The 25268-nt window shown below is 52.6% G+C and overlaps 1 protein-coding gene across 1 annotated transcript; it reads right to left on the bottom strand.

Annotated features, from left to right (window-relative positions):
- Positions 1-36: 36 nt before the first annotated feature.
- On the bottom strand, positions 37-20265 carry LMOD1 (leiomodin 1). The gene is made up of 3 exons (XM_052815734.1): positions 19863-20265; positions 1635-3218; positions 37-702 (listed from the first exon to the last, which is right to left on the bottom strand). Exons 1-3 carry the CDS (start codon positions 20121-20123, stop codon positions 676-678), a joined length of 1872 nt encoding a protein of 623 aa, XP_052671694.1. The 5' UTR covers positions 20124-20265; the 3' UTR covers positions 37-675.
- Positions 20266-25268: the final 5003 nt, after the last annotated feature.

Below are 25268 nucleotides of genomic sequence, written 5' to 3'. Positions count from 1 at the left end.
TCTAGCCCTGGCTCCACCTCCTGCCCCATCTCCCCAATGGCCCCGTCCCCCCTCTCTTCCCAGCCGCTCCCTTCTCCGATCCCCCCCCAATTCCTCCCGACATCGAGCCTGCACCCTGTGAGCCGCCACCCTACCCGCCATGCCTGCACCCCGTAACTCTCCCGGCCACCCGGAGACCCTGTGGGGAGGCAAGCCGTGACGATGGCCTGGCTGTCCCCTGCCCCTCCGAAAAGCGAGGCTGGGAGGGTGCCTCTGCTTGCCACAGGCTGGACCACCTCGGCGGCCCTGCCGGCAAGCCGGGATGGAGGGTGCCAATCTCCTTCGGTGCACTCCGAGGGGAGTTTCCCATAAGGACCAGCTCTGCAGCTCCCTCTTCTATCCTTGGTGTCTCCAGGCGGCCAGACAGAGCAGGGCACGGTGCTGGCAAAAGAGCGAGCTTGAAGGCTTCACAACCGTAAAAATAATAAATACAACGTCTTCCTCCCGCACCGCTTCGAACGACCGTGCTGGCCCTCCTCGGGCCCGGCCCTTCCTCCGTCCATCCCAGAGAGATCGCTGCTCCTCGGTGTCGGTCACTGCAGGGTCCCAAAGGGCTTGTCATGGAAACAGTCACGAGAAAGGCGAGTGTCCTGGGGTCTGCCATGTTGGGCTGCGGGAGGAAAGCCGTCCCGCTCCCTACTGCAGCAGCTTCGGTACCTCCACCTGCCGGAGAAGACACCCCGTTACTGGGGGGAGCAGGGAGCAATGAAAGGGGATGCTGGAACGGCCCAGGGGCCCTGTGCAGACCCGCCGCGGTGGAGCTGGGCCCCTCTCTCCGTTGCTGCTGGGGCTGCTCAGCGCTCCAGGGACGTCTCTTCCTCTTGGCCAGGCTGGTTGTCCCCACGCTCCAGCTTGTGGGCAGCCCGGCCAGGGACACAAACCACCTGGGGTGAGTGAGATGTTTCAAGGCATCATGCTGGGACCAACGTCGGAGACACAGCCTCTCCGGCCACCCTGGGCTACGTCCCACCCCCAGGGGTGCGGGCTCGGCCACGCCAACGTGGCAGCAAGAGCTCGGTGAGCCGCTGCCTTTGAGGACCCGCTGCCTGCGTGCTCTTGCCTGCTGGGACACCGGTCCACGTGGGTGCGTGTGAGCCTCCCTCGCTGCGGCTAAGCACCGCTCCTTTTCTGCATGAGGAAGTCCTGGATTTCCATCCCCTGGGGTTATAGGTTACAGCTGGCTTCTTCCTTGTGTCCCAAACCCTGGAGCCAAACCTGACTGCTGGAATGAGGTGGATCTGCCCACCCCAGGGGCTCTGCCAAAGGATGGATCTGCCCCTTTCATGCTTTCTGCCCAGGGACGAATCTTCTCCTGTTGGATGCTCTGCCAAGGTATGGATCTGCTGGCCCCACCTGCTCTGCAAGGGATGGTGCAAAAGGATGGATCTGCCCAGCCTGTGTGCTCAGCAAAGGATGGATCTGCCCCTGCCACATGCTCTGCGCAGGGGTTGGGACCACGGACACCCCGCTCTGTACCCTGCACCGTAGAAGGACAGCCCTCTCCTCTCCACTACCTAAGTGACAACAGATGTGACCTCAGATCTCAGCCCACAGACTAACCCCGTGGGTGGACCCCACCGCAGCCCTGCACTTGCCTTCTTGAGCTGTTTGAGGTTGCTGGAGCGGATAGCCGCCAGGAGCTGGTCCCGCGAGTTCTTCTCCTGGACTGGCAGCACTCGGTCTCCCAACTTCCTCTGCGTGGCCGGGGAGAGTGAGTTCCTCAGGTTCTCGTTGATCAGCGGTGGGGCGAGCGGAGGAGGAGGTGGGGGCGGTGCGGCGGGCACCCCCCCTTTCTTGGGAGAGCTTTTGGGGGAAGCCTTGGGGGATGGCTGTGGGGATGGCTTGGGGGACCCCTTCGGCAGGGCTCCGGGCTTGGGCACCTCCAGGAGGTCTTTCTTCTCCCCGCGCTCCTGTGCCAGTTTCTGCTCCTGGAGGCGTTTCTGCCTCTGTTTGTCCATGTTTCGGCTCAGCAGGTTGGTGACAGTCATACGTGGTCCGGCCAGCTCAAAGTGGTAGCCCAGCTTCAGGAGCGTGGTGTTTTCCTTCAGGAGTTTTGCGATCTCCATCTCCGTCTTCCCCCCGCAGATGTGGCGCTGGTTGTGGAAACGCAGCTCCGTCAGTGTGTTGTTCTGCAGAAGCGCCCGGAAAATGGCCAGGATGCCCTTGCCCGTGATGTGGTTGGAGTCCAGGTTGATGCTTGTCAGCACCTTGTTGGACTTCAGCATGATGGCTATGGCGAAGGCCACGTGGTCGTCAGCACGGGTGTTGGCCAAGGCGAACAGCTTGACCACGGTGTTGAACTCCAGGGCCTCGGTGAAGCGCACCAGGGTCTCGTTGTTGATGCAGTCCGAGTTGTTCACGTTCACTTCGGTGACCTCGGCGTCGTTGTTCTTCACTTTCTCGATGAGCTCATCAAAAATGCTGGAGGCTTCGTCATCCTTGGCCTGATCTGAGGAGCTGCCAGTGGTGGGCTTGGAGGGGCTGCTCTCGGCTGCCACCTTGGCCTCCTGTTTCTCCTCCACTGCCTTTTCTGCCTCTGGCTGGGATTTCTCCTTCTCATCTGCCTTTGATTTTTTCAAAGCTGAACTCTTTTCCTCTTCTTTTTTGTCTTTTTCTTTCTTATCTTCTCCTTTTGTGTCTTTTTCTGTCTGTTTCTTTGATCCTGAACTCTTCTCTTCCTCCTTTTTGTCCTTCCCTGTGCCCTTCTTCAATGCTGAACCCTTTTCTTCTTCCTTTTTCTCCTTCCCTGTCTCCTTCTTTGCTGCTGAGCCCTTCTCTTCTTCCTTTTTATCCTTCCCTGCATCTTTCTTCAACACTGAGCCCTTCTCTTCCTCCTTTTTATCCTTGCCTGCATCCTTCTTTAATGCTGAGCCCTTCTCTTCCTCCTTTTTGTCCTTCCCCCTGTCCTTCTTCAACACTGAACTCTTCTCTTCCTCCTTTTTGTCCTTCCCCATCAGTTTTTTCTCCATGGCCTTGACTTTATCATTGATAGCCTTCTCCTCTTTGGTCTTGGTCTCAGCCTCAGCTTTAACTTTTGGGTCTGTTTTCTGAACACCTTCCTTTTTAGAGTCTTTCCCCACTTTTGTATCTCGTTTCTGGGCCAGGTCTTTGGAAGGAGCTTCCTTTCCCTTTTCTTCTTCATTCTTGGCTCCCTTATTCTTCTCGCTCGATCTGCTTTCCTAACAAGAGAAAAACACCAAGGTGTTACAGAGGCAGATGCCTTCGACCTCCAGACTCACCACCCCAATCTCCTCGTCACCAACTCTGCACCTCTGTCACACAGGAGCAACCACAGGGCCCCGTGGGGCAGCACCGCAGCTGGGGAAGATGCACAGGAGGATGCAGGACAGTCTGGTCTAGGAAGGTCTTAGACTATGCCTATGAGGGATGAGCTGCCCTAAACCAGGCATTTATGATAGAAACCTGGTGAAAGCATCATGCGGGGTCCCTGGAAGGCAACAGGGAGGTGCCATGGGGGAGGACAAGGACAGCCAGCATCGGGTCTGTGCCACGGCAGGAGACAGACTTGTGGCCAGGACTCTTCAGGGAGGTAAGTGGCCTGCTCCAAATCGTGATGGTTTAGCCCTGAATACAGGCCAGAGTCTCCTCCATCTCACCCGAGCGATTTACCACCACATGTTCACAGACTGCACCCTGTGGCTGGGCTTTGGAAGAGGAAAGTTTAACCCAGCTGAGGTCCCTGGTCCAGGGTAGGGTTCAGCGTCCGCGTGCCCCAAATGTAGGCAGAGCCTGCAGGACCCGGGCATGATGAGGTCGCGCTGCAGCTCTCCAAGGCATCTCTGCTCTCCTTCTGCCTCCAGTCCCTTCCCAAAGGCCTCCAGAGGTCTGCGGGATGCCCTCCTTCATCCCCAATGAACAGACAATAACCTAAAAAGTTGTAGAATGCATGTCCCTTAGCAGACTGGGCTGTCTGACCCCTTCCTATCATACTTCCTGAGAGTTATCCTCTTTTTAATCACCTTTTTAACCAGGGATGGATCTAGTGCCTGTGCCTCTGTGAACCCCAGGTGCTTTCCCAGCTTTCCTAAATGGTTTCCAGCTGGATGCTCTGCAGCTTTGCCCAGTCCAGAGCCCAACACACTTCCCGTGCTGGCCTGGACTCGTGTGCAAGCAGGGGAGCAGCCACAGCCAGTGACACAGGTGACACTGCTGATCCAGCAGTCACACTCAATGCTGGGCTCTCTGAAACGGGCCTCCTTTAACATGAGTTTGCATTTTTGAGCTCCCTGCAGAAAACCAAGGAAATGGGGACACAGCGTTCATTGCTTTGTAACGCACAGTGTTTTCCCAGCACATCTTCTTCCAGTGTCCAAAGGCATCACAGGAGGGAAGAGCTTAACGGGGGTGGTCTTGCGAAAGGATGCAGATTTTGCTGCATGCATTGGGCAAAGCAGTGTCACTGCAGCTGGCACCCCTTTCCCTGCCCCTGGGATCTCCCTGTCTCTGTGCCAAGAAGTCATGCAGCAGTGCCCTGGACCACCTGAGTTTCTTCTTTTATCTCCAATTCAGCCAAGATGCCTGCTCATTCCTTAGTGGGCTGGCAAGCATCAGTGCTTTCATTTTGTCTACCTCCTTGTATATTCACTCTTTGAAAGCAATTTTTGCCTTTGCTTTTATGATTATCACAATGCCACTGTTGTGTTTGTGCGACTTTGATGCGCAGGAGGAGCTTAGTCTGGCTTTTGGCTCTCCAATGCTGACCTTCAGGCAGCGACTACATCCTCCCTGCATGCAGAGGGATGCAACCCCAAGGGTTGATGGCTATTTTCTTACAAACTACCTCTGGCAGCAAAGGATTTTCCTCTTTCCCTTCATGCCTTAGGGCCATCTGATCATTTGCCTCTTGTCAGTTGAACTCCCTTTTCACATAATTTTTGGTACTGTTGTCAAGCACCAGAACCTCACGCTTGGCACAGCCTGTCCTGTGCTTTGCTGCTGACCACAACCAGCACCGGCAGCTCCAGGACACAATAAATGCCTCGTTGCAGCCTTCATCCATGGCCGATGGGGCTGGGAAGACTCTCCCATCAGCATTGTTACGACATATTCGGCAACCAAAGCCTTTGATGGCAGCTCAGTGCACACAGCCTTCCAGGCTGTTGGTTTTCTTATGGCACCATATTTGCTTCCTCATGTGTCTGGAGAGATGCAGGCACAGGACCAAGGCTTTCTTATAGCAATGCAGTAAGAGCAGGGCACTGGGGCAGGATTCATCTCCCCGAACATCGGATATGAGACACCTCCACTCCCAATGGAGAGGAGCCAATGCTATGAACAGATAACTGAAGACAGATGAACCCCTGACACTGGGACCAAGTTTGCTGTACAGAGGAGGACCCAACTGTAAAGTCTACGTCGGGGTTTGGCAGTTTAAACCTCCTTCTCCCTGCTCTGCAGCCGGGGAGCATGCAGCTCCTGCCCATTGTGGCTGGCCCGGCTCTTCCTGGGTGCCTGGCTTTGGCAGCACAGCTCAGCTCCGTGTGCCAGCCGGCGCCGTGGGGTTTCTGTCTGGAGATAAGCAGAGGGTGACATGCTGAGGCACTGCTAGCTGGGAGCCCAGCTGCAGAGCCATGGTTAGGTCAGGCTCCGATCTACAGCTGCAGGATTAATCTGGGCGTCCTCAGCTTGACCACAGTGATGCTGCCGACCTGACAGCAATGCTGGCTCCAGGAGGAGGAGGAAGCACCAAGGCGAGAGGGTGGCAGAGTGAATGTCATCTTTGCCAGGGGGACTTCAGAACTTCAGGGAAAGGAGGAAAAAAGATGCCTCTAGGAGATGCAGCTGTGATGCCTTTACGAGCTCCCCGGACCCTCTCAGGACTAGGACAGCACCGTGGCTTCACCCAGTGCCTTGAACCCCTAAATCAGAGTCCAGACACCCTGGTCTCTGCAGCCAGGGCTGGCCTCCTCCTCCTCCAGATGATGCCCTGGCTGCAGTGTCTTCCCCAGCCCAGAGCCTCGTGGTGCCCGTGCTGGGGCAGAGTGCGGCTCTGTCTTCCCAGTGCGCAGCACTGCTGGCCCTCAGGGACTGCTTTTTTGTGGGAAGAACTGGCCTCGCTGTGAGCGGGGCAGCCACGGGGACTGTTTGTACCTGGCGTATAAACAGATGCCATCTGGGACGAGAGCGCTGTTTGTTTAGTTAAGAGATTTCTTGGCTCCTCCATGCAGACCTAAACAGGCAGCAGAAAGGCATATGCCAGGCCCCCACAGAGCCCGTCTGTCCGTCCACACAACCCCTCGCTGCTGAAAACCCCAAGGATCGGGGATGGGGCTCCCAGAGGTGTCCTGATGCCAGCATCCCCTGTCCTGGGGGCTGCAGGGAGCAGATGATGCCACGTCCTCTGGCACTGAGCCGGTGGCCCTTCTCACCAAGACATGCCCTGTTCCCAGGGCTGGGATGGTGCAAGGATGCTCAGTGAGATCCTGAAGCACCTCAGTGAAGGAAGAGCCATGTCTGCCCTGGCAGGAGGCTGGGCAGGAGGTGTGTGTGGGGTGAAGACTCTGCTGCTTCGCTCTGTTCCCCCACACCCATGCCCAATGGTGCCTTTCAAAGGTGTTTGGGGATGTCCCAGGTTGGAGGTTTCTTGCAGGTTTCTGTGAGAAAAGGCAGTTGCTCTCCCCCAGGGCTCTACAGCCGTTTTGTGTCCACAGGCTGAGCGCTCCTCAAGTCAGAGCCAGCAGCCTCATCTCCACACAAACTGCCCCAAAAAGCCTTCTCCTTCCCAGCCTGAGCTCACACAACTTGACAGTGGGGAGCCCTGAGTCTCCCCTAAGCTCCCTGAGCCTAAGCAGAGCAAGGCTTTGGCCAGGAATGAGCGGATCTTGGAGAAAGGGAGGAAAACCCTGGAGAGAAGGATCTGCAACATCTCCCACGCTCAGAGAAGGCAATGGATTTCTCCAAACAAGATGAAACTAGAGCAAAATAAGATGCACAGCAAAGCTGCTGTGGCAAGTGCTGGGAATGTCTTGTTACCACATCATTAGTGCTGTTCTCATTAAAGCTTCCACCCACGGCTGTTTTGCCATGTGTCCAGTTGCTGTGGCATGGGGCAGGTCTGTGGAAGGAAGGCACTGGAGCCAGACAGCAGGACGTGGAAAAGGAGCCAGGGGAAAAGGAGCCAGCTGTGCCCCTGTGCAGGGGAAAAAGGGAAGGCAACGGATGCACAGTGACTGGCTGTGGGTGTCTCTGCCACCATGGGTAGCGTTTATGGGATCATGCGCGTCCAGCAAATTTGGGATGTGCTGGAAGGATCCCATCAAAGATCTGCAAGTTATTGCAGAAAGTGCTGGCTGGTACCAAGATGTAAGAATTGTTCAAGCTGTTTGATTTAATGCAGAGCTGCCTTGATCATGGCATTCCTGTCCTCACCGGGGAAGGCCCTCTGCAAGCGCCCAGCTCCATCATCATCAGCAGAACGGGAGGAATCAGGAGCAAAAAATTCCAGGCAAGAAATGAGATCTGTTTCAAGCCAAGAGTCACTCTTACCAATCTGCCACTGCCTGCACGAGACTCTCCATCCCTTGGTAGAGATTGGCGACATCTCTAAAGCCAGGTCAGAAGCTGCTCTTGGCCCTGCCCGAGGCCATGTTTGTGCCCAGGAGGGAGCGTGCCTTCATCCCCTCCTGCCTTTGCACCCATCCCCGGGCTCTGTGTGTCCCATCACTCCAGCTCCACTGCAGGTGCCAGTCCCGGGTGGTGACACCAGCCTAAGCTCTGCTCACTGGTGACGGTGCAGAAGTCCTCACCTTCGGGCTGGAAATGAAGCACATTGGTCCAGCTCTTGGAGCTCGGCAGAGGAACTGCGTGGCAGGATGATGCAGAAGAAGAGAGGGAAATTCATCCTTTCCCCTGGTCTTGAAACTCTGGCTGTACCCGCAGCCACCAGCGCGCCTTCTCCTGCAGCCCAGGCCACCAGCCAGGCTGCCTCCATCTGCAGTGGCCAGCACCAGCCCTGTACCCTCTCCATTGCCATCTTGAGTCCTGCCTGCTCGCTCCTCCGCTGCGCTGACATATTTACCTTGGATACCTAGAAACCAGGGCCGCTGCACCCCCTCCTGTGCCATTCCCTCTGCTGCGAGCACGATTATTAGGGGAATATTTTTACACAGCGTGTCAGACCTTTAAAAATAAGCCTAATGAAAACAGCCTGGTACTTGGCTGATTAATCACCAGTGTTTTGATGAACTGAAATGCCTTCCCGTTTCCTCTAAATAGACTAAAATGAGCATTGCCATTGCTTGTTAGCATTTGTAACCCTCAAACCCACTCAGATGTTTCCTTAAAAGGCAAAGGAGACTGGGAACTTCTTGCCTGGAATCCGAGTGTTCGCAGCACCGCTCCCGACACTGAGCAAGGGATGGGGCTGGGGATGGAGCAGCCGGCCGAGTCAGGGATGGGTGGGAGCGGAGCAGAGAAGAGGGGCTGCCGAGATCTAGTGCGGGTGGTGGGGATGTGAGGGTGGAGCGAGGTTCTCGCCTCCTGCCCTGAAAGCCCTACAGCTCATTTTGGGGTGGAAAATAACTGCTTGGGTGGTAGGTATTGATCTGGCTGTTTGCTCAGCACAGTCACCCCAGCTGGTCACCCTGCTGTGCCCATAAGCAGGCTTCTAAGTGAAAGGGGAACATGCTGCAGAGGAGAGGAAAGGATGGGCTACCCAGGGACTCACAAAACCTGTACCCAAGCTGGAGGGAAGGGGCACTTTGTGGCCTGGCTGCTGCTGTTAGGTCAGTCCCTGGCAGAAGGGACATATGGAAATGCATTTGTAGAAGAAATGTTTTGTCTTTGGAAGGGGCCAGCTTTCATCCGCCTGCAGTTATTTTCAGAGGTATGTCCTGGGAAGAGTCCCTCATGGCCGAGATTACCAGGCTGAACATATTGCCCCACCACGCCGGCCATGTGCTTGGCTCAGCTAAAGAACAAGATGTAAGGATGGAAGCCTTGGGGTGCACGTGCTGCCGAGCAGCTCTGTGTTGGCTCTGGGGAGCTGTGCCCCATCTGCGTTCAAGGAGGGCTTGGCTGAAAGGGAGAAGCCAGAAGAGTCCAGGATGGCTCCTCCGTGAGGGTCACTGCTGGAGGCACATGGCAGACTGCACCCCAGGAGGAAACAGGACTGTCAGCAAAAGATCTCAGGGCCAACCCGGCACCTGCAGTTCATGTTAAAATGGCATCAGAAATAGTGAACTCAACCTGCAGGCTTGACACTGACTCAGTCTCTAATGTCACCATCACCTGCAGCTCTGGTGGCCTCTGGAAGCCAACTGTAAGATATCATGCCCCAGCTGTAAGACATCACCCCCAGCTGATATGAGAGCATGATGAGCACAAGAGGGGCAGCTTGAGCCAGGATCAGGCCCACCCCAACCATCAGCACTGCTGGAAAGTCTGGGGTTAGCTCCAACATGGCTGATGGCTCCAGCTGCTGCTCGCTGTGGGTGGCAATGGGGACACAGGCTTCACACACACCCAAGCAGAGGGGCACGGTCCTTGCCTGCGCACAGCTAAGGGGACATCTGTTCTTGAGGAATATAAGGGGAAAACATGGAACAAAGCGAGAGGCAAGTGTTGGCGCCTTCAGAAACTGCCCGCACGTGGAAATGACACCTATTTAGCAAAGTCAGTTGAGCTGCATGTCCACTTGTAGGCACAAATCTTGTGCCTACACTCTTGTGAGCACCAAGGAGTTCTCACCGCTTGTAACCAAACTGCCCTACACCGGTGCATGGCCCTCCTAAACCAAGACACAGATGTCTGTGGAAAGACAACTGGATCAACTGAATTTAATTAATCCAGGAATGATTTCAGCCACGTGGGGTCATTTCTGCATGTGCACTGCAGCCCACTGGAGCCCATGATGAGTCTTCCTGTGACTCACTGCCTCCCTCCTCTCCAGCAACTCCACCAGCAGAGCTGTTTTGGCATGCTGGCTGCTTGGCACATGGCTTTTGCCACCAACAGACTCTCCACCTGGAGCCGTGCTCCTTGCAACATGACCAGAATCCCTCCCTGTCATAATGTAGCCCTCCTGCAGCTAACAGGACATTTTCCAGTTCATCTCTTGGCAGGGCATGGCTTAGGCAACAGGTACCCACTAGCAAAGCTCCATCAGTTCCATGCAAAGCCTGAGTGACGGAGGGGCTTTTGGAGGTGGGAGAGCAGGGAAGCGGGGAAGACCCAGAGATAAGGGGAGACTTCTGAGAGACAGAGGGACAGCTCACCAAAAACTGTTGGTCAGCTAGGGGCTCCCAGACCGGACTGGCAAGGGAAGAAAGCTGTGTTTGGTTATTTGAAGAAGGGGGTTTAGGCCTAATTATGGATCCATAATTAACGAGCCAATCTGGTATCACTGCCTGAGGGGTTTCACTCTGTCCTACACATGCTACCGAGTCCTACAAAGGTCTCCAGATCCACCACGAGACTCTGAGATCGAACCCACAGCGCTAACATTGGGCATCTGCATCATCCTTTGGAGTCACCTACCTAGTTGTGTGGCCTCTAAAGGAGCCCCGGTGTCCCCTCTGTCCTGCCCAGCTACCCCAAATCCCAGCCAGAGACTGTGAGTGAGGCACCAGCACCCCACCACCCCTCAGTGTGACTGTAGGTGAAGGCGGCTGAGGAGGCTGGGCACAAGCCATGTGACAGGTCCCAGGGGACAGGGATGTCCTCCGAGGCTGTCCCACTGCATGGAAAAGTCCGTTGAGGTAGCCAGTGGGCAAAGGCAGGTTGTTTTGCACTTGATGTTCCTGGGTATTTGGGTACCCACTGCCATTATGCTCTAGGCATGTGAGAGGGTTGCTGGAGCCAAGCTAAACCACAACAAGCTGGCCAAGCTGCTCCTTTCCTCCATTCCTTGGCCAGTTTTGAGTAACTCAGGGACAACTCAGAGCCAAGGACATTCCTGGAGAAAATGCTGTGTCCTTGGCCGAGTCCTGAGAGCTACTAAACCTGGATTGCCAGAGACCACTGGAGAAAGTGGGATCGTGAGGCTTGTGCTGACCCTGCTTGCCCAGGACAGCTGAGTTCAGGTCTATGTGACAGCCACCCACTCACAAGGGGATCTGGCATTGCTCTACCTGCAGCAGTGCCAGGGCAACCCTCCTGGTCCTTAGCTAAGAGCAAACATCATGGGCCAGGGTCGTGAGATACCCTGCTCGCACCCCCCGTACACCCCGCAGAGCTCTGGCACCGATAGGCTCCCTGGTAGGACCATTCCCAGGCAGCAAAAGAGTTTCTCTCTTGGCACATTGGATTCTTTTGGCATTAAGCAAGGGTGAAAGGACCTTGGCTTCCAGCACTAGGATACATGCAGACCTAGCATGACCCCCCTGGCCATCCTCTATGTGCTAAAACCCAGAGTGATGTAAACAACTTCTTGCCCTGTCCTGCCTCAGCTATTACTCTGTTATTTTAACGAGGAACTCAGTTATTCCCCTTCTCTTCTGCTCAGACCTTTCTGACCCCAAATATCACTGTCTCTTTGCACTTCCCAGGCCAATGTTTTTAAAAACAACCTCCTTCTGAGATGCAGTGCTGTTCCCAGAGACTGGACAACTTCTGGCCCTGACTTTTGTCTTGCTTTGCCTTCATTGCTGAATTAAGGCTGATAACAAACATTTCAGCTGGGTTTCCTTTAATAGAATAGCTCTAGCCCCTCCAAAGTGACATGCAGCCATTTCCCAGAAAGCCCTTAAAGCTGCCGGATACTCTGCAAATGGAAACTTTTGCTTCTCTAACAAAATCTGTTTTTAGAAGTCAGGGTTTTTCTTTTCTATCCATTGTATTCCCTGCCCCTTCTCCTGGCATTTCCATGGCTGAACTGGATATTCCCAAGGTAAGACCTTCTCTCTGATCGCCTCCTCTTCGGCAGAGGTTGCAAAGGGCAGTAAACATCAGCGATTCACACCACAGCCACCTCAAGGTTGGATTTCTGCCCGGCACATTTTCTGTGGGCAGCCCATGAAGAGCATTCCTCAGATTTTTAGGAACAGAAGAACTGCAATTCAGCCCTAGTGAGTCTTAAATCCTATCTCCTGTCCTCTTGTGTCATGGAGGCTGGATGCTCAAGAAGCAGGACTCTGGCTCCCAGCCTCCTGGGATGACATGGAAAGCATGTCTAGGCCCCTTGCTGGTGCATGTCTCCCATGCGTCCCATCGGCCAGCCCATGGGACCATCACAGACACCCCATGGCATCACTGGTGGCCACAGGCAGCTGCTGTAGGAAGAAGAATCAAGGTCTTTGAAGCAGGTGAGATGAGCCCCAGGTGCCTACCTGCCAAAATCAGAGTGCTGGTTTGCTGGTCAAAACCCTTAAATAGCTTATGAGAAACAGGAGCACTGGCTCCTTGGACTCCTACACCATGTGGGAGCTGTAGCCCAGAACACAGCACTTCATGAGATAAAGCAGGGTTTGCCAGGAGTCACGATCTCTAGCTCTTAGAAACTGAAGGTCTTCCCCGAAAGGAAGCAAACTGCAGCTCCCTTTCTGCTGTGGGCAGCTCTCATGGTTGTGTGGGTGCTGGTTCCCATGCTGGGCATGTCCACATTCTGCCATGGTCCCCCTGCCAGGAGACAGGACTGCTCAGAGCCCTCAGCAGCATCCAGCAGGTCTCAGTGTAAATCCTGGCTGAAATATTGTGTCTCAGCCCTGGGCTACCCAACCCAACGTCAACGGGCTGCATGCACCAGAACACCTCTGTGACCTCAGGCTGTCACCTCTCCTGTTGCATTTCTGCAGCTCTTGTTCCTGTCTGTTTTCAACCTTGTTTGCACCATGATCTGGGCAGAGGAAAGGACTGAGCAGGACTCATGTCACTTCACAGTGTGGCTCGTCCACTGCGGTTGCCGCTATCCACACCATGACTTCAGAACAAGTGCCCTGATACCTCCTTCCCTGCGAAGTGAGATCCTCTTGCTCCATCAGGCTGCGATTCCCACCATGGCAAAGGGTGGGCTTGAGTGACATGACTGGTTAATCCCAGCGTCCTGCTGGGAGCTGAGTCACCGAGACCATTTTAGCATGCAAATGACGTCATAACGCTGTGAAAGAAAGCGATACGTAAAGGATCCCAGCTCTTTTCCTCCTCTGTATGTCTATTTATCAGCTCAACATAAACAGATAATAAACTTCCCGGGCAGCTCGGCCCATATAAGCTAAACACTCCAAGCATTTCCATGGATTTATCTGCATCCCAGTTGTGGTTTATGTAAATATAGAACTCAGCCTTTTACTCTTTTTTTTTTTTTCAGACTGACTAGAAATTCAGCTTTTTTTCCTGCTTGTGCCCTTAGATGGGCCACGTATCTCCCAGACAGAGAGCGTGCCTTTGGCGTGACCTACGAGTTGCTGGGAACGCTTTGTGCTGCCACTTGCCCCGCTCACAGCAAAACAAGATTTCTGCCACCATTTCCCAATGGTGTTACAAAAACACCGATCTGGCCGTGAGGTTCCTTCTCACATGGTTTGTTCAGAAATGCAGTTCAAACCTGGGTGCGTTGCCACCTCACTTGCTTCAGCTGTTCTCAACACTGCAGATCCTTCAGTTACCTGTCATGGGATCGTTCCTGCTTCTCTTTTTGCCTTGGAGGTCTGTTTTATTGTCTGTTGCCAGCTGACAGCTTTTGCTTCTGATGCTCATCCTTCTCGTTACAGGGTTGGTACATTTTCAGAAATGAAGAATGAAACATCTGAGTGCACACAGTGGCAGTTTTCATTTCTGAACAACGAAAGGTGACAAATAAAAGGTCCCTCCTGGATGAGCTCTTCTGCAGCAGGCTGGAGGGGCCACAAAGCAGAGGCCATCTGTGGCCTCCTTTAAGGATCAAATAGGATTGACTCAGTACCTTTGGTTTCTTTCAAATTGTATGACTATTTTGGATATCCCTGGCTATCGTCTACAGGAGTAACGTAAAGACCAGGGAGCTGCCAGCTCCACTCCCACTCTGTGTGTTGGTGGAAGGACCCACACCTTTGTCCCCTGCCCATCCCGGCATGAGCCGGGAGCTGCTGGAGAAGCACCAGGAGGAAGGATGCCCCAGTGTCACCCACCCCTTACACCTCTTTTGGAGGCCAGAAGCTGGGCAGAATAACAACATGTTCTGATGAGGGAAAAGCAGGCACCCAGGCTGCTAGAGACCTGCCCAGGACATGGTTAAAAGAAAGGCAAGAGCTAGGAATTGGTGAAGGCTCTTGGAAGAGAGAAGAAACAGTCTTGGCATATCGACAGAACTGGCTGATAAACAGAACAGCAGAGTTTAAACACATATGTGTTAGTCACAGACTGGTAAAATGCTTAAAGAATGATACAACCACTTCTTTTCCCTTGTTTGCAATTTCCCTTGAGTCTGTCCCAGCTATTTAAAAGTGGAGCTTGTTTTTCCTCCAGATATTTTCACGAAAAGATGACAAGGTTTGAGCATTAATAAGAAATTTAAATACTAACTTGTTTTTCTGTCATGTCAAAGAAGGGCTCATTGGTAGGGATCTTCGCTTTTCATGGTATCTCCCTCCACATATAGCCACCAGTAACTAGATTAAATACCACGCAGCAGCAAGCACCAAGCCTACATGCACACACCCCAGTAAGTTAGAAAGGAAGGCAGGACTTCTTACAAGACTTTCCCAAGGAGCTTTGTAATCCTTATCCATGACAATAGGACCTGCTGCCCTCTGGCACCAGCATCCTTCAAATATGCTGCATTTGGATTAAGTAAACTCCTTCCAAGGTCACTGCTTTTTCCCTCAGCATCAAAACCCGGCCATAAGGAACGCAGTCCCACCACTCACTGTCAGCTGTATGCAGCCTATAGCGAAGAGTGCTTGGGGACACAAGGATGTCCCCAAGAGCACCAGCCCAGGCAAAGCAGCCTGCAGGGATAAGGATGCATGAACCTGGAACAGGGAGGGTGTCTTGCCTGAGTAGGACTGCAGGTGGGAGTGGGACATCCGAGAGGACAGGGAAAGGTATTGGAAGACACTTGCCTGAGCCACCTCAACTTCTCCTGTGGGAAGGGTGCTCAACCTTCAGGAGCCAAAAATACAGGGACCATCTGCACTGTGCACAGCTGGCCCTAGCTGGCATCCAATGTCTCCTATTCAGAACCTTCTCCTCCAAGAAGCTGGTCCCTAGACTTACATGGAAAGAGACATCCACCATGTGTGCAAGCATCTTGCTAAAAGAAGTGGTTTTGTGGCGCTGCAATGAATCCCCTCCATCAGTAGGATAATGCCCCTGCATGCAATTTCCCTGCATTTTCCCAGCCATCCATGCTTGAAGCAGCATGAAGTCAGTGCAGCCCCGTTGGGAGGCAGGACTGGGGACTCTGATGAGACTGGGACATCCAAGTGTCCTCTCCTTACAGGTGAAGTTGAGGGAAGGATGCTCCATCCATTCCCAGGGAAGACAGTGGTGCTGGAGAAGGAGAGCACAAGCAGGGGCTGCTTCTGCCACCAGGTGCTCAGTGTTTTTGAACCACCTGGGCCCTGTGGTGAGGCCAGGTGGGAATCCAAGGAGAGCCAAGAACAGCAGCAGGTGGATTTTGTGCCATGCTTTGAAAAGTAAAACCTCCTGCTGTGGATATGGCAACTGCTAAGGAGTGCTCATCCACCAAACCACCTGGTCCCATGGCACGTGTGGTTCACACGGCGCGGTGGTCCTTCCCACAGGCTAGCACTTCTCAGCCAGGTCCCTCCTGGCAAAGGTACCCCTGAGGGGTTTTAGGAGTGACTGAACGCCAATGGGAAAGATGTGAGTATCTCCAGGGTGTACATATATATGCATAGGTACTGCTTTTTAAAGAAGGTGTCACCAACAGCAGAGGAAGAACCGGACAAAACCAGAGTAGCTCTCACAAAACCCATCTCCTCATACAGCTCAGCTGTCAGAGAAACCCATCCCGCTGAGACACCCACACGGAGCCCCTATCTCCTGGCACAAACAGCTTTTCCTCTTCTAAAGAGAAATCCCAGGCACGATACAAAGATTTCAAGTGATACCACGTCAGCCATGCCACCAGGTAAATCATCCTTTGGTTAATGCCACTGCTTCAACTTTACAGCATGTTTCTAACCTGAATTTCTCTCTCATTATGTCTTTGCCCGCTACAGTAAAGAGCCACGAGCTATTGCAAATCATCTCTTCATTTATCTACTCGTGAATATTAGTTTAACTTTGGCTCCTGTGATACCTGGACCTACAAGAAAGCCTTGTTGAGCGCATCCGAAGAGAGGCACTGTCCCAAGCCCCACTGTTGAACTGGGGTATACTTTCACTCGCTGGCAATACAAAATGAAGATTAATTAATTAATGCATCATCAAGATGTGAATTTGACTCACCAGTGCAGAGAAGTTAGGGCAAAGCTCATGTCTATTTTGGGCTGTTTATAAACTGCTTCCTAGTTACCCAAGTTTGCCCTTTTCATCACTAAGAAGACATGTTATTATGTAGTTACAATATTTCTAAATATACTCACTCCTCCCAATATTTAGAAGGGAATGGGGGTGCCTGGAGCCAGTCCAAGAACAGAGCAATGACTGCAAGAACTGTGAGATGGGCAGAACTGAACCTTTCCCTTTAGAATACCTTATTTTGCACTTCAGAGAAATTCCTGCACATCCCAGCTAACAGACAACATCCCACCAGCTACTGCACAAAGAGGGGGCAAAGGAGGTAGGGAAGAACAGGAGGGAGGAGGAAAAATAGGTGGGGAGACAGAAGCGCAGCACCTTGGGTCAGCATGCTGCCGGCCCCGCGCAGATGCTGCCCCGGCCCCGGCCCTGGCAGGCTGCGGGGAGCTGGAGCAGCCATTGCACCGTAGGGGCTGCGACCCAGTCACCTCCCAGCTTTGCATAATGAGTTTTAGCAATAACAATACAGCCTGAGGTGCCACTGCAGAGCTGGACTAGGAACTCCCTAATATCTTCTACCCTCAGTGACTTTGTGCAAGGCAGCTACAGACCTATAACCTCTCTGTGGTTCAAGGACAAGAATCTAACCTCCTGTCCCGCCCTACTGAAGAGACATCACAGACACAGGATAACATCTTCCAGATGTTCAGAGGGCCAGTCCCACTGGAAGGACCTCCCATTCCTTCCCTGCCCTCGTGCCTGCGCTTCCCTCCCGTGCTCACATCTCTGCTTCTTGCTTGCAAAGGTTTTGCTCGATGCATTTAATCAGGGCTGCCAGGCACTGCGTGGTTTCATGATGCACAATGCTGGGAGCCGTCAAGGGAGAGGGGCAGGGATGGACATTGATGGGGTGGTGCCTGCACTTGGCTGGGGGAATGCCATCTCCCATGGGTGTGCAGCCACAACGCTTATGTTGGCGGCCACAAATGCTTCGCTGCCTGCTGCAATGTGAAATCCACGGATATGAGAGAGGGATTTGTCATCAGAGGCCTCAGTGCTCTGAGCAGCCAGGTGAGAGCTCGGGAGCCACCTGGGATGCCCTGGATGGCTCCGTGTTCTTACTCCATCCTGCAGCAAAACACAGCCCTGCTGTTTCCTTGGACAGAGGGAACCATTGGCTTCCTGGGCTGGTTGCTGCGATTGCTTCTGTGGTCCGATGATCCCATCCCATCCCATCCCATCCCATCCCATCCCATCCCATCCCATCCCATCCCATCGCCCCATAGTGGAGCAAAGGCCCTGCTCCACCACCGTCATGGGCTGACGTGCTAGCGCTCTGAGCTGGCATTTTCTAGGTGCTAATCCCAGGTCCTAACAATGCCAAGGAGGAAGGGGTGGAGGATATTTTTTTCTTGGCCTCCAGGGATTGAAATAGAAGAAGAAAGTCAGTTCTGCCATATCCAGTTACTGCAATGCAATCTAACTGGGCCAGTTTCACTGACAAATTTGACCGGCAGCCAACTTGCTTTGTCTTCCACGGCCTGAAGCTACTGAAGTTCAAAGGAGAGCACAAGGACCGCTTTTCTCAGGACCTCAGTTACTGCCCTCCCCGCCAGCCAGAGCTGTACACCCTCTCTTGGGGCACCTCTCCTCCCCATGCCATCCCTTCCACCATCCCGAGTCCTCTTGCACAGCACACAGACACACACACACTCAGGCACCTTCCAAATAACATAGTGTTTAACCAGACAATTTCCCAGCTCTCTTTTTCCAAAAAAATACAAATTTCCTCCCTTCCTCCTGATTGTGGACACTTGCCTATCCAATTCCCAGTCAACTCTTCTTCCCATGGTTAAAAACAAAATAGCATCACTAGTGATGCCAAACACAAGAGTCCCCCCCCGCCTGAAAAAGCAGCTTTTTCAGTGTCAGTTCTCAGCACTGGCTGCAAGCTGGGATCACCTGCAAACCAGTGCAAACCCCTGCAGCATCACTGGGATAACTGGTCCCACATAACAGCATTTGCTTTTCTAGGCAGGTTTGCCCTGCAGCACCTGCAGTTCCCCACCATGGGGAAATTTTCCACCAGCCCACCGGTGCGAAAATAAACCCGGCACTCTCATGGCGAGGGGCACGGCGCTTTCTGTCCCCTAGCCCACGCCAAACACCACATATAGAAGGTGAAGACTGCAAGTGCCTTGTCCTCAAAGCCAGAGGAAAGCTTCCAGGCGACGGGCTTGGGGGGAACAATTTAACCCCTTGTTCATGTCTCCAAAATAAACCTTGTTTATTTCTCCCTTAGCTGCAATTTTCATTTTTCTCCCTGTTTTGTCCCAGACCCTGGTCAGGAGAGGACCCTCCTATAATAAACTCCATAAACATCCAGAAAGAGCTATTTCCAAGTGCTCATGGGCTAGTTAGAGCTCAATTACTCAGCTGGAAGATCCAGGGTACTGCTGGGTGACCTGGAATAGATAAGGAATCAGAGCCAGAGCAGTCTGTTAAGAGGGGTATCCACATAAGCCTCTGCTCTGCTTACGCTGCTGATATTCCTCAGCCCTATCCCATCACAGCAGATGTGAATCCAGCCTGGGACATGAAATCTGCCCGTGACCACACAGATAAATAGCTGAAGAGTCTCCTTCTTTCACTTTCTGGCTCAGCTTGCTGTGAAAAACTAGGGAAACCAAATGCTTCCCAGCCTCCCACGCATACCGAATATTCTTAGTGCAGAGGTTAATAAATGTTACAGAGAAGTGGGATTGGCTCCCACTACGGCAAGGCACAAAAAGAGGAGAAGGACTGGCATGAAGCTTTCTAGCTCAAAGCGAGCTATTAAAGGATTTGCCAGGTGCAGTGAAAGAGATAAATGTACCTAAATCAAAATAAAAGAATGAATTTTAAATGAACAATAAACACAAAACAAATGGCTTGGGGCAAAATCTGCTTCTTGAGGTGATTTCCACAAAGCAGCAAACTTTTTTTATTCCACAAGAACCAGAGACTGTTTAAGCTTTTGCACAAGAAGATCTGAAAGGACCAAGAGTCTGGAGATCTCCAAAGGAAAAAAACAGAGGAAAAAGAAACGCAGCCCACAGGATCGCTGTCACTGCACCGGCCCCTCCAGCCGCCTTCTGGGAGTACCGTCTCTGCTCCCAGCCCTGCCAAAGGATGTTAGAGCAGAGGCAGAGAGAAAATCCCTGTCACCAGCACAGGTTTTGGCTTTGCGAGTAACACTGGGGTTTCATGAAATACCCTGTTCCCTCCCGGAGTGCCCGTACCAGCTCCCTGCCTCGCTCCTCTGGTCTCTACATGACAGCTATTCCTCCTTAGCAAGCACAGCATGCCTTTCTCAGGGTTCGTGTTTTCCATCTTGTCCCCTAAAACAGCCCAGCGGAGTTCACAGGTATGCCCCTGCATTTCTCACAGAAACAGCTCAAGCGTGGGGAGATGTGACTTACGTCTATCGAGTGTTCCCTCTGAATAAGTTTCCTGGTCTCCTTTCCGCAGTGATTGAGCATTGTGTCGCAGTTTTGCGGGCCAGATGGGGAATTTTCTGTTTGGTTTTTCTGACCTAGCTCCAGAGGGATGCTTCCATCTGGATCCACCACATCCAGCTCCTTTTCCAGCTCTTCCATCTCCTCCGGAGACAGAGTAGACAACAAACTGTCAATATCTGGATCTTCACTAACTTGTCGCCGATATTTGGCCACTTTGGACATCTTGGCTCGCTGGCGAGACACGGTTGCGGTTGTGTGTGGTACCCAAGGAAAGAGAAAAAAAGAAAAAGAAGCTGAAGCTCCAACACTGCTTCCCCCAGCGGCAGCAGGTGCTGAAGTGTTAAATCTCAGCAGCTCTCAATCACTGCAGCCCGGGATATAGTAGTTATAAAGAGGGGACACCCCTCGGTCCAAGAGTTGGCCAATAACAGGATCCAGCCGCGATTCGGGTGCTGGGAAGCCAATGGAGCCCAGTGGGAGGCGGGGAATGGTGCTATCAGAGGAGCCTGAAACCCGAGGACATTCCAGGGAACCATGCAGAGCTGCATGACCAAATTTAGTCCGGAGCATTTAGCCTTTTAAAGGCAATGGGCCAACCTAGTGAGAAAACACGCAAAAATGCACAAGTTGGCAGGCTGGGGATCTGGGGGGTGGGGGAGGCAGATCCCTAGCATGTGCCCATCAGTGCCGGAGGGCTAATAAAGAGGTCAGCATGGCTCCGAAGATATGGGGTGTCTCCTCTGTTACAGGAGGGGAGAGTTTCTGCTGTGACAGTGACAGCTCTTGTCTGAAATCGGCAATAAAGCACCCACCCTGGAGAAAGTTTTCATATTTATCCCACTGCTCTCCAGGATCTGTGCAGTTAGCCAAAGCACACAGCCCTTTGGGAAAGAGGTGGTGGGTGGTTATGTCGCTGGTGCAGGCTGGTTTCTTTACGAAGGATGTGCAAAGTCCAGCGCCTTTGAAGCGGGGAGGAAGCAGGCAGCGAGTGCCAGCCCAGCCCGGTGCCTGCTCCTCACTCTGCAAAGTCTGACCCCAGCACTGTCCCTGGGTTGCTTTATCAGAGCTTCTGCTGATTCCCTGTCCTCTGCAGGGGTGTTTCTGCAGCTGCTCTTCATCACAACACTCCCATTTCCCCTCGCCAAGCCCCAGAGACATCCCTCCTTCTGCACAGACTAAATTCCTGAGTCTCTCCTGCTTCTGGTTCAGGCAGTGCCCTAAGCCTGGGCTTTGGTTGGAGGCACCTACTTTCCATCAACCTAATCCATAAAGAAGCTTACTGGCACCTGCAAATTCTCCCAGGGGGACAAAGGCAGATAGGCTCTTCTCTCCAAGTTTCAAGGCAGCTTCACCCCACGTACAGCATTTTGTACCCATTTATTATGCTGCCAACTTCATCCTTTTTTCTTCATCCTTTATCATCCTCCTAGTATTTACTGCCTGCTCTCAGGCCTCTCTCTTTGCTAGTCCAAACAAGCAGCCTTTTGATCTTCAGTAAAATAAGCTCTCATAAGATTTTCCTCGTCAGCCTAATCACCTTCTCTGGCCATGTCACTGGCTCAGATCCCATCCAGAACACAGGCACAGGGTGCTCCAGGTGAGTGTCCCAATGTCTGTGTTACAAAATAGACATTCCCCATCTTGATGGGAAATGCACATTCTTGCTGCATTCTAGGATTTCATTTATCTCCAGCATCACAGCATCCAGCTCCTGCTCATAGCCTTCCTATGATTCACCAGCAGGATTGAGATTTTTTCCAGATTGTAGAAGAAACTGTTCGTTTTAGTTTCCAAGTGCATAACCTTAAACATTGCTGTGCTGAATTTCATCCCACTTCACCCCATCACTTCTATCTCCCTGACATCATGACCCTCATCTTGGTGCTCACTTCCATCAAGGCCTAGGAGAGACATGGCCATCCACCTTCACCTTCTTCTCCTTCCCTCACCCCAAAACTGACATGGCTGCAACAACACCGAAGGCAGCAGGAACCAGGGTGAATTTAGTGTATTGGTGTCCATTCGGTGCCCTCTTCACCTGCAGAAGCCAAATGAGTGTCTTGCTTGTCTCACCTTATTACAGTCCTGGACCTCTCTAATGTGCTCTCCTGTTGATTTTCAGAATACACAGTTCAAAATGTTTTAACACTGTGTCTTCTGGAAGAGAAATGTGAATTAACAGAGTCTGGAGATGGAAGAAATGACCAAATGCCTGGTATTTCTATGTGGTGTCGCTGTGCTCAGTCACTGGGAGCAAATGGCAAGTGCTTGTAAGAGGTCAGTAACAAACTGGAAGCTCAGTTCCCAACTGGAGAGGGCATGAAAGTAAGGTAGGGAGGACTCATAGCTACGTGTCTCCCTCTTCCAGAAAAGATCCAAGCTTTCTCGGGTGTGCCACCCCTGGCTCCAGGGACAGGGTATGTGGACAGCCCCAGGGACAATCTGCAATGCTAAAACAGAGAAAGAACCTTTCTAGTGGTGAGTAAAACCTAGAATTGTCTTTCTGTCTGCCTGCCTCTCCTTCATGACTCTTTCCTGTGTTGTAAAACAGTTTTCAACAGAATAAAATCACTATCAACACCTTGATAAGGTCTCTTATTTTGTTGTTCCTGAATCTTGCTTCCTGTGACGAGAATCACCAGACACCGAGCTCCCTAAGAAGCTGTAAACATGACCTGTGAGGCTCTGAGTTTCTCCTAAGTATCACACATCCTTCCCTGATTTGGGAGTCCATGTCTGCCAGGCTCTCCTCCACTGAGCTGCAGAGCTGGCTATGCAAAGGTAACACAGAGTCAGAGTTTTGCAGAGAAATATTCCTTCATTAGTAGAAAAGTCGGGAGAGAAGCAGGGGTCACCCAAAACTTGTCGTGGTTTATAGTGGATGGTCTTACTGCAATTTATCTTGGGTGTCACATGTCTCTCTTTAAACAGGGATATTAGCATAGCTCTGACTGCACAATATTCCACAGTGCTCTCAGTGCTGTAAGAAAGAAAACACCAAAAGAAAATCTAGTGTTTTCATCCCAGAATAAGAGGAGCTCTGTATATGTCTGCGCCGGCTGCTCCTTCACAGGCCACCAGCAACTGGGACTGGGGACTTGTGCAGGGACCCTTGGGCATTGCTCTGTGGCCGGCTCCAGCCACTGCAGGCTTGACGCTGGTCCTCTGAAGCTGTGCCAGTCAGGAGATCGCGGTGCGGTATGGTGCGGTTTGGTGCAGAAGAGCTCCCAGCAGCTCTGAATCTCCACCGAGGCTCCGTCAGTCTCTGCATTTATCAGGATCCCCATCTCCATAGCAACTGAGCACCTTGGGGGCACTAATGAATATTTCTGCACAACATGCCTTTGAAACGCAGCAACATGATTAGCCACGTCTTAGAGATGTGGCACTGAGACAGAGTCAGATTAAGTACCTTTTCCAGGCACATGCACAGGGTCTCTGGCAGAGCTGGGAAAGCCTTCTGTGCCCCAACCTCTTGTGCCACCACCTAGGACCGTCTGTCTTCCTTTATTTTTTCCTGTTAGCTGATAAAGGACAACTGAAAATTGGATGGATTCCTCTAATCTGTTTTATTTCCCTTTCCTTTAGAGCCTGCAGGAGGAAAGGTTAAACACACTGACCTTTTTTTCATTTATAAGATGTTCCTTGAGAAAGCAAGTGACATCTCCCAGCCCAGCTGTGACAGGTGGCTGCTCTGGAACACACTGGTCCCCTGGCCAGCGAGAGAAACCTTCTCTCCCAAACCCAACTGCAACTTCACCCACAACCTCCTTCCGCAAAACACCCGCTCATGGGAGACCAAGGGAAGACATTATATATTGGGAAAGGAGCCAGCTCCTGGCTGCAGGGAAATTCAGAAAACCCCAGAAAGCCCTTGAGCCCCTTCCAGCAGCCTGCCGGGGGGTGCCACCAGTGCCCCTGGCTGATCTACTGGAGGTCCCTTTGGTGACTCTGGCCACTGCAGCTCAAGCACCACATGGGCTCAGCAGGGAGTTTCCCAAGCCCTCCCATAGCTTGTGAAAGGGATGACCAAAATGATCATTTAGCCTGATATAATTAATCTGCCACTGATTAGGAGAAAGGACAAGGGCTACTGCAAGAAATTGCCACCCTAAGAAGGGTCAGACCAGTGCGGGACCAGTCACAGTAGTAACAGAGGACACGAGAGCGGAGAGGTCTGCTCCCAGGCTCAACCAGGCTACAGCGGCTAGGGATGAGGCTTTCTGGGATGAGATTTTCTGCTCTTCCCACCTCCATTCCTTGACCAAAGCAGAAGCCACAATACCACCTTCTGGTAATTTCCTTTACTGCATCACCCCCTACTCCCATCCTCCCTTAAATAAGGACAAACACCCCATCACCACACTCAGACCGTGAAGGCTTACATTTACAAGGAGTCATTTAACGCCTTCGAAAACAGCAAATTATAGCAGGGGGAGAATTTCAGCTCCTTTCCATTGCTTCAGCCCATGATTTATTAGAGCAATTAAGTGCTTTGGCCCACAATCTGCATCGTCTATTGCAACTGAATGATTTACCGCCCTTACAAGGGAGTGCAGTGTGTAATGTTAAATTCGGAGTGTGAAAAGAATAAGTGATTTACAACTTAGAGCACTTGCAAACATGTGGGGAAAGGCTACGGGGGCTTTGCAGGCTGCCGTGGCATTTGCTGCCAGCACAGAGACTAATTCTCTGGTTTTCAGCTCTGCCTTCCCAGCCTCCCTGAAGAACTGCCCTCTCGCAGGCACTGTCTCTTGAGGGGGACCTCAAAGCCCAGCTTTTGCCCACGCCGCCCGGCCCACAGGAGCGTCCTCAGGGACACCTCGAGGTGAGCCCACCTGACTCAGCAGCACCAGAAGCGAGGTGGGCCCTGCTCCCGAGTGTCTCAGCAGCTCCGGTGGGATGGATGCCCTCAGCATGGGCATGTTGCCCTGCACCGACCCCTCCGTCACTGGGCAGGTGTCCTCCTCCGGTTCAGCTGGGTTCTCCTCCGCTTCCACAGCTAGGGCGCTCACAGCATTTTCTGTCGGGATGCATTTACAGACAGATCAGTTGCCTGAAGTCTCAAGGATGGGCAGAACCGACCCCTGCCCGCCCCTCAGATTTGCTCACGCTTTTACCACAGGCGCTACTTATCCGAGGGCTAAATAAAAGCCGCTTTTTCTTTCAGGCCTTTGTCAGAGTGCCGTGACGTGGGCCTAGCCCTAACAGAGGCGTTATGTGCTTTTTTTCTGCACCGGAGCCTCTCCTTAGCCCCCCGACCCGCACCCACGGGGCACCCACAGCCAGCCCTCAGAGGGGCACCCACAGCCAGCTCCCAGAGGGCCCCCTCGAAGCGCCCTCTCCCCCTCCCCAGGGACAGGCGCA

Source organism: Harpia harpyja, chromosome 19 (genome assembly GCF_026419915.1).
Source record: "Harpia harpyja isolate bHarHar1 chromosome 19, bHarHar1 primary haplotype, whole genome shotgun sequence".
Taxonomy (NCBI): Eukaryota; Metazoa; Chordata; class Aves; order Accipitriformes; family Accipitridae; genus Harpia; species Harpia harpyja.
The sequence above is the reverse complement of the archived record's forward strand: the minus strand, read 5'-3'. Positions and strand labels throughout refer to the sequence as shown.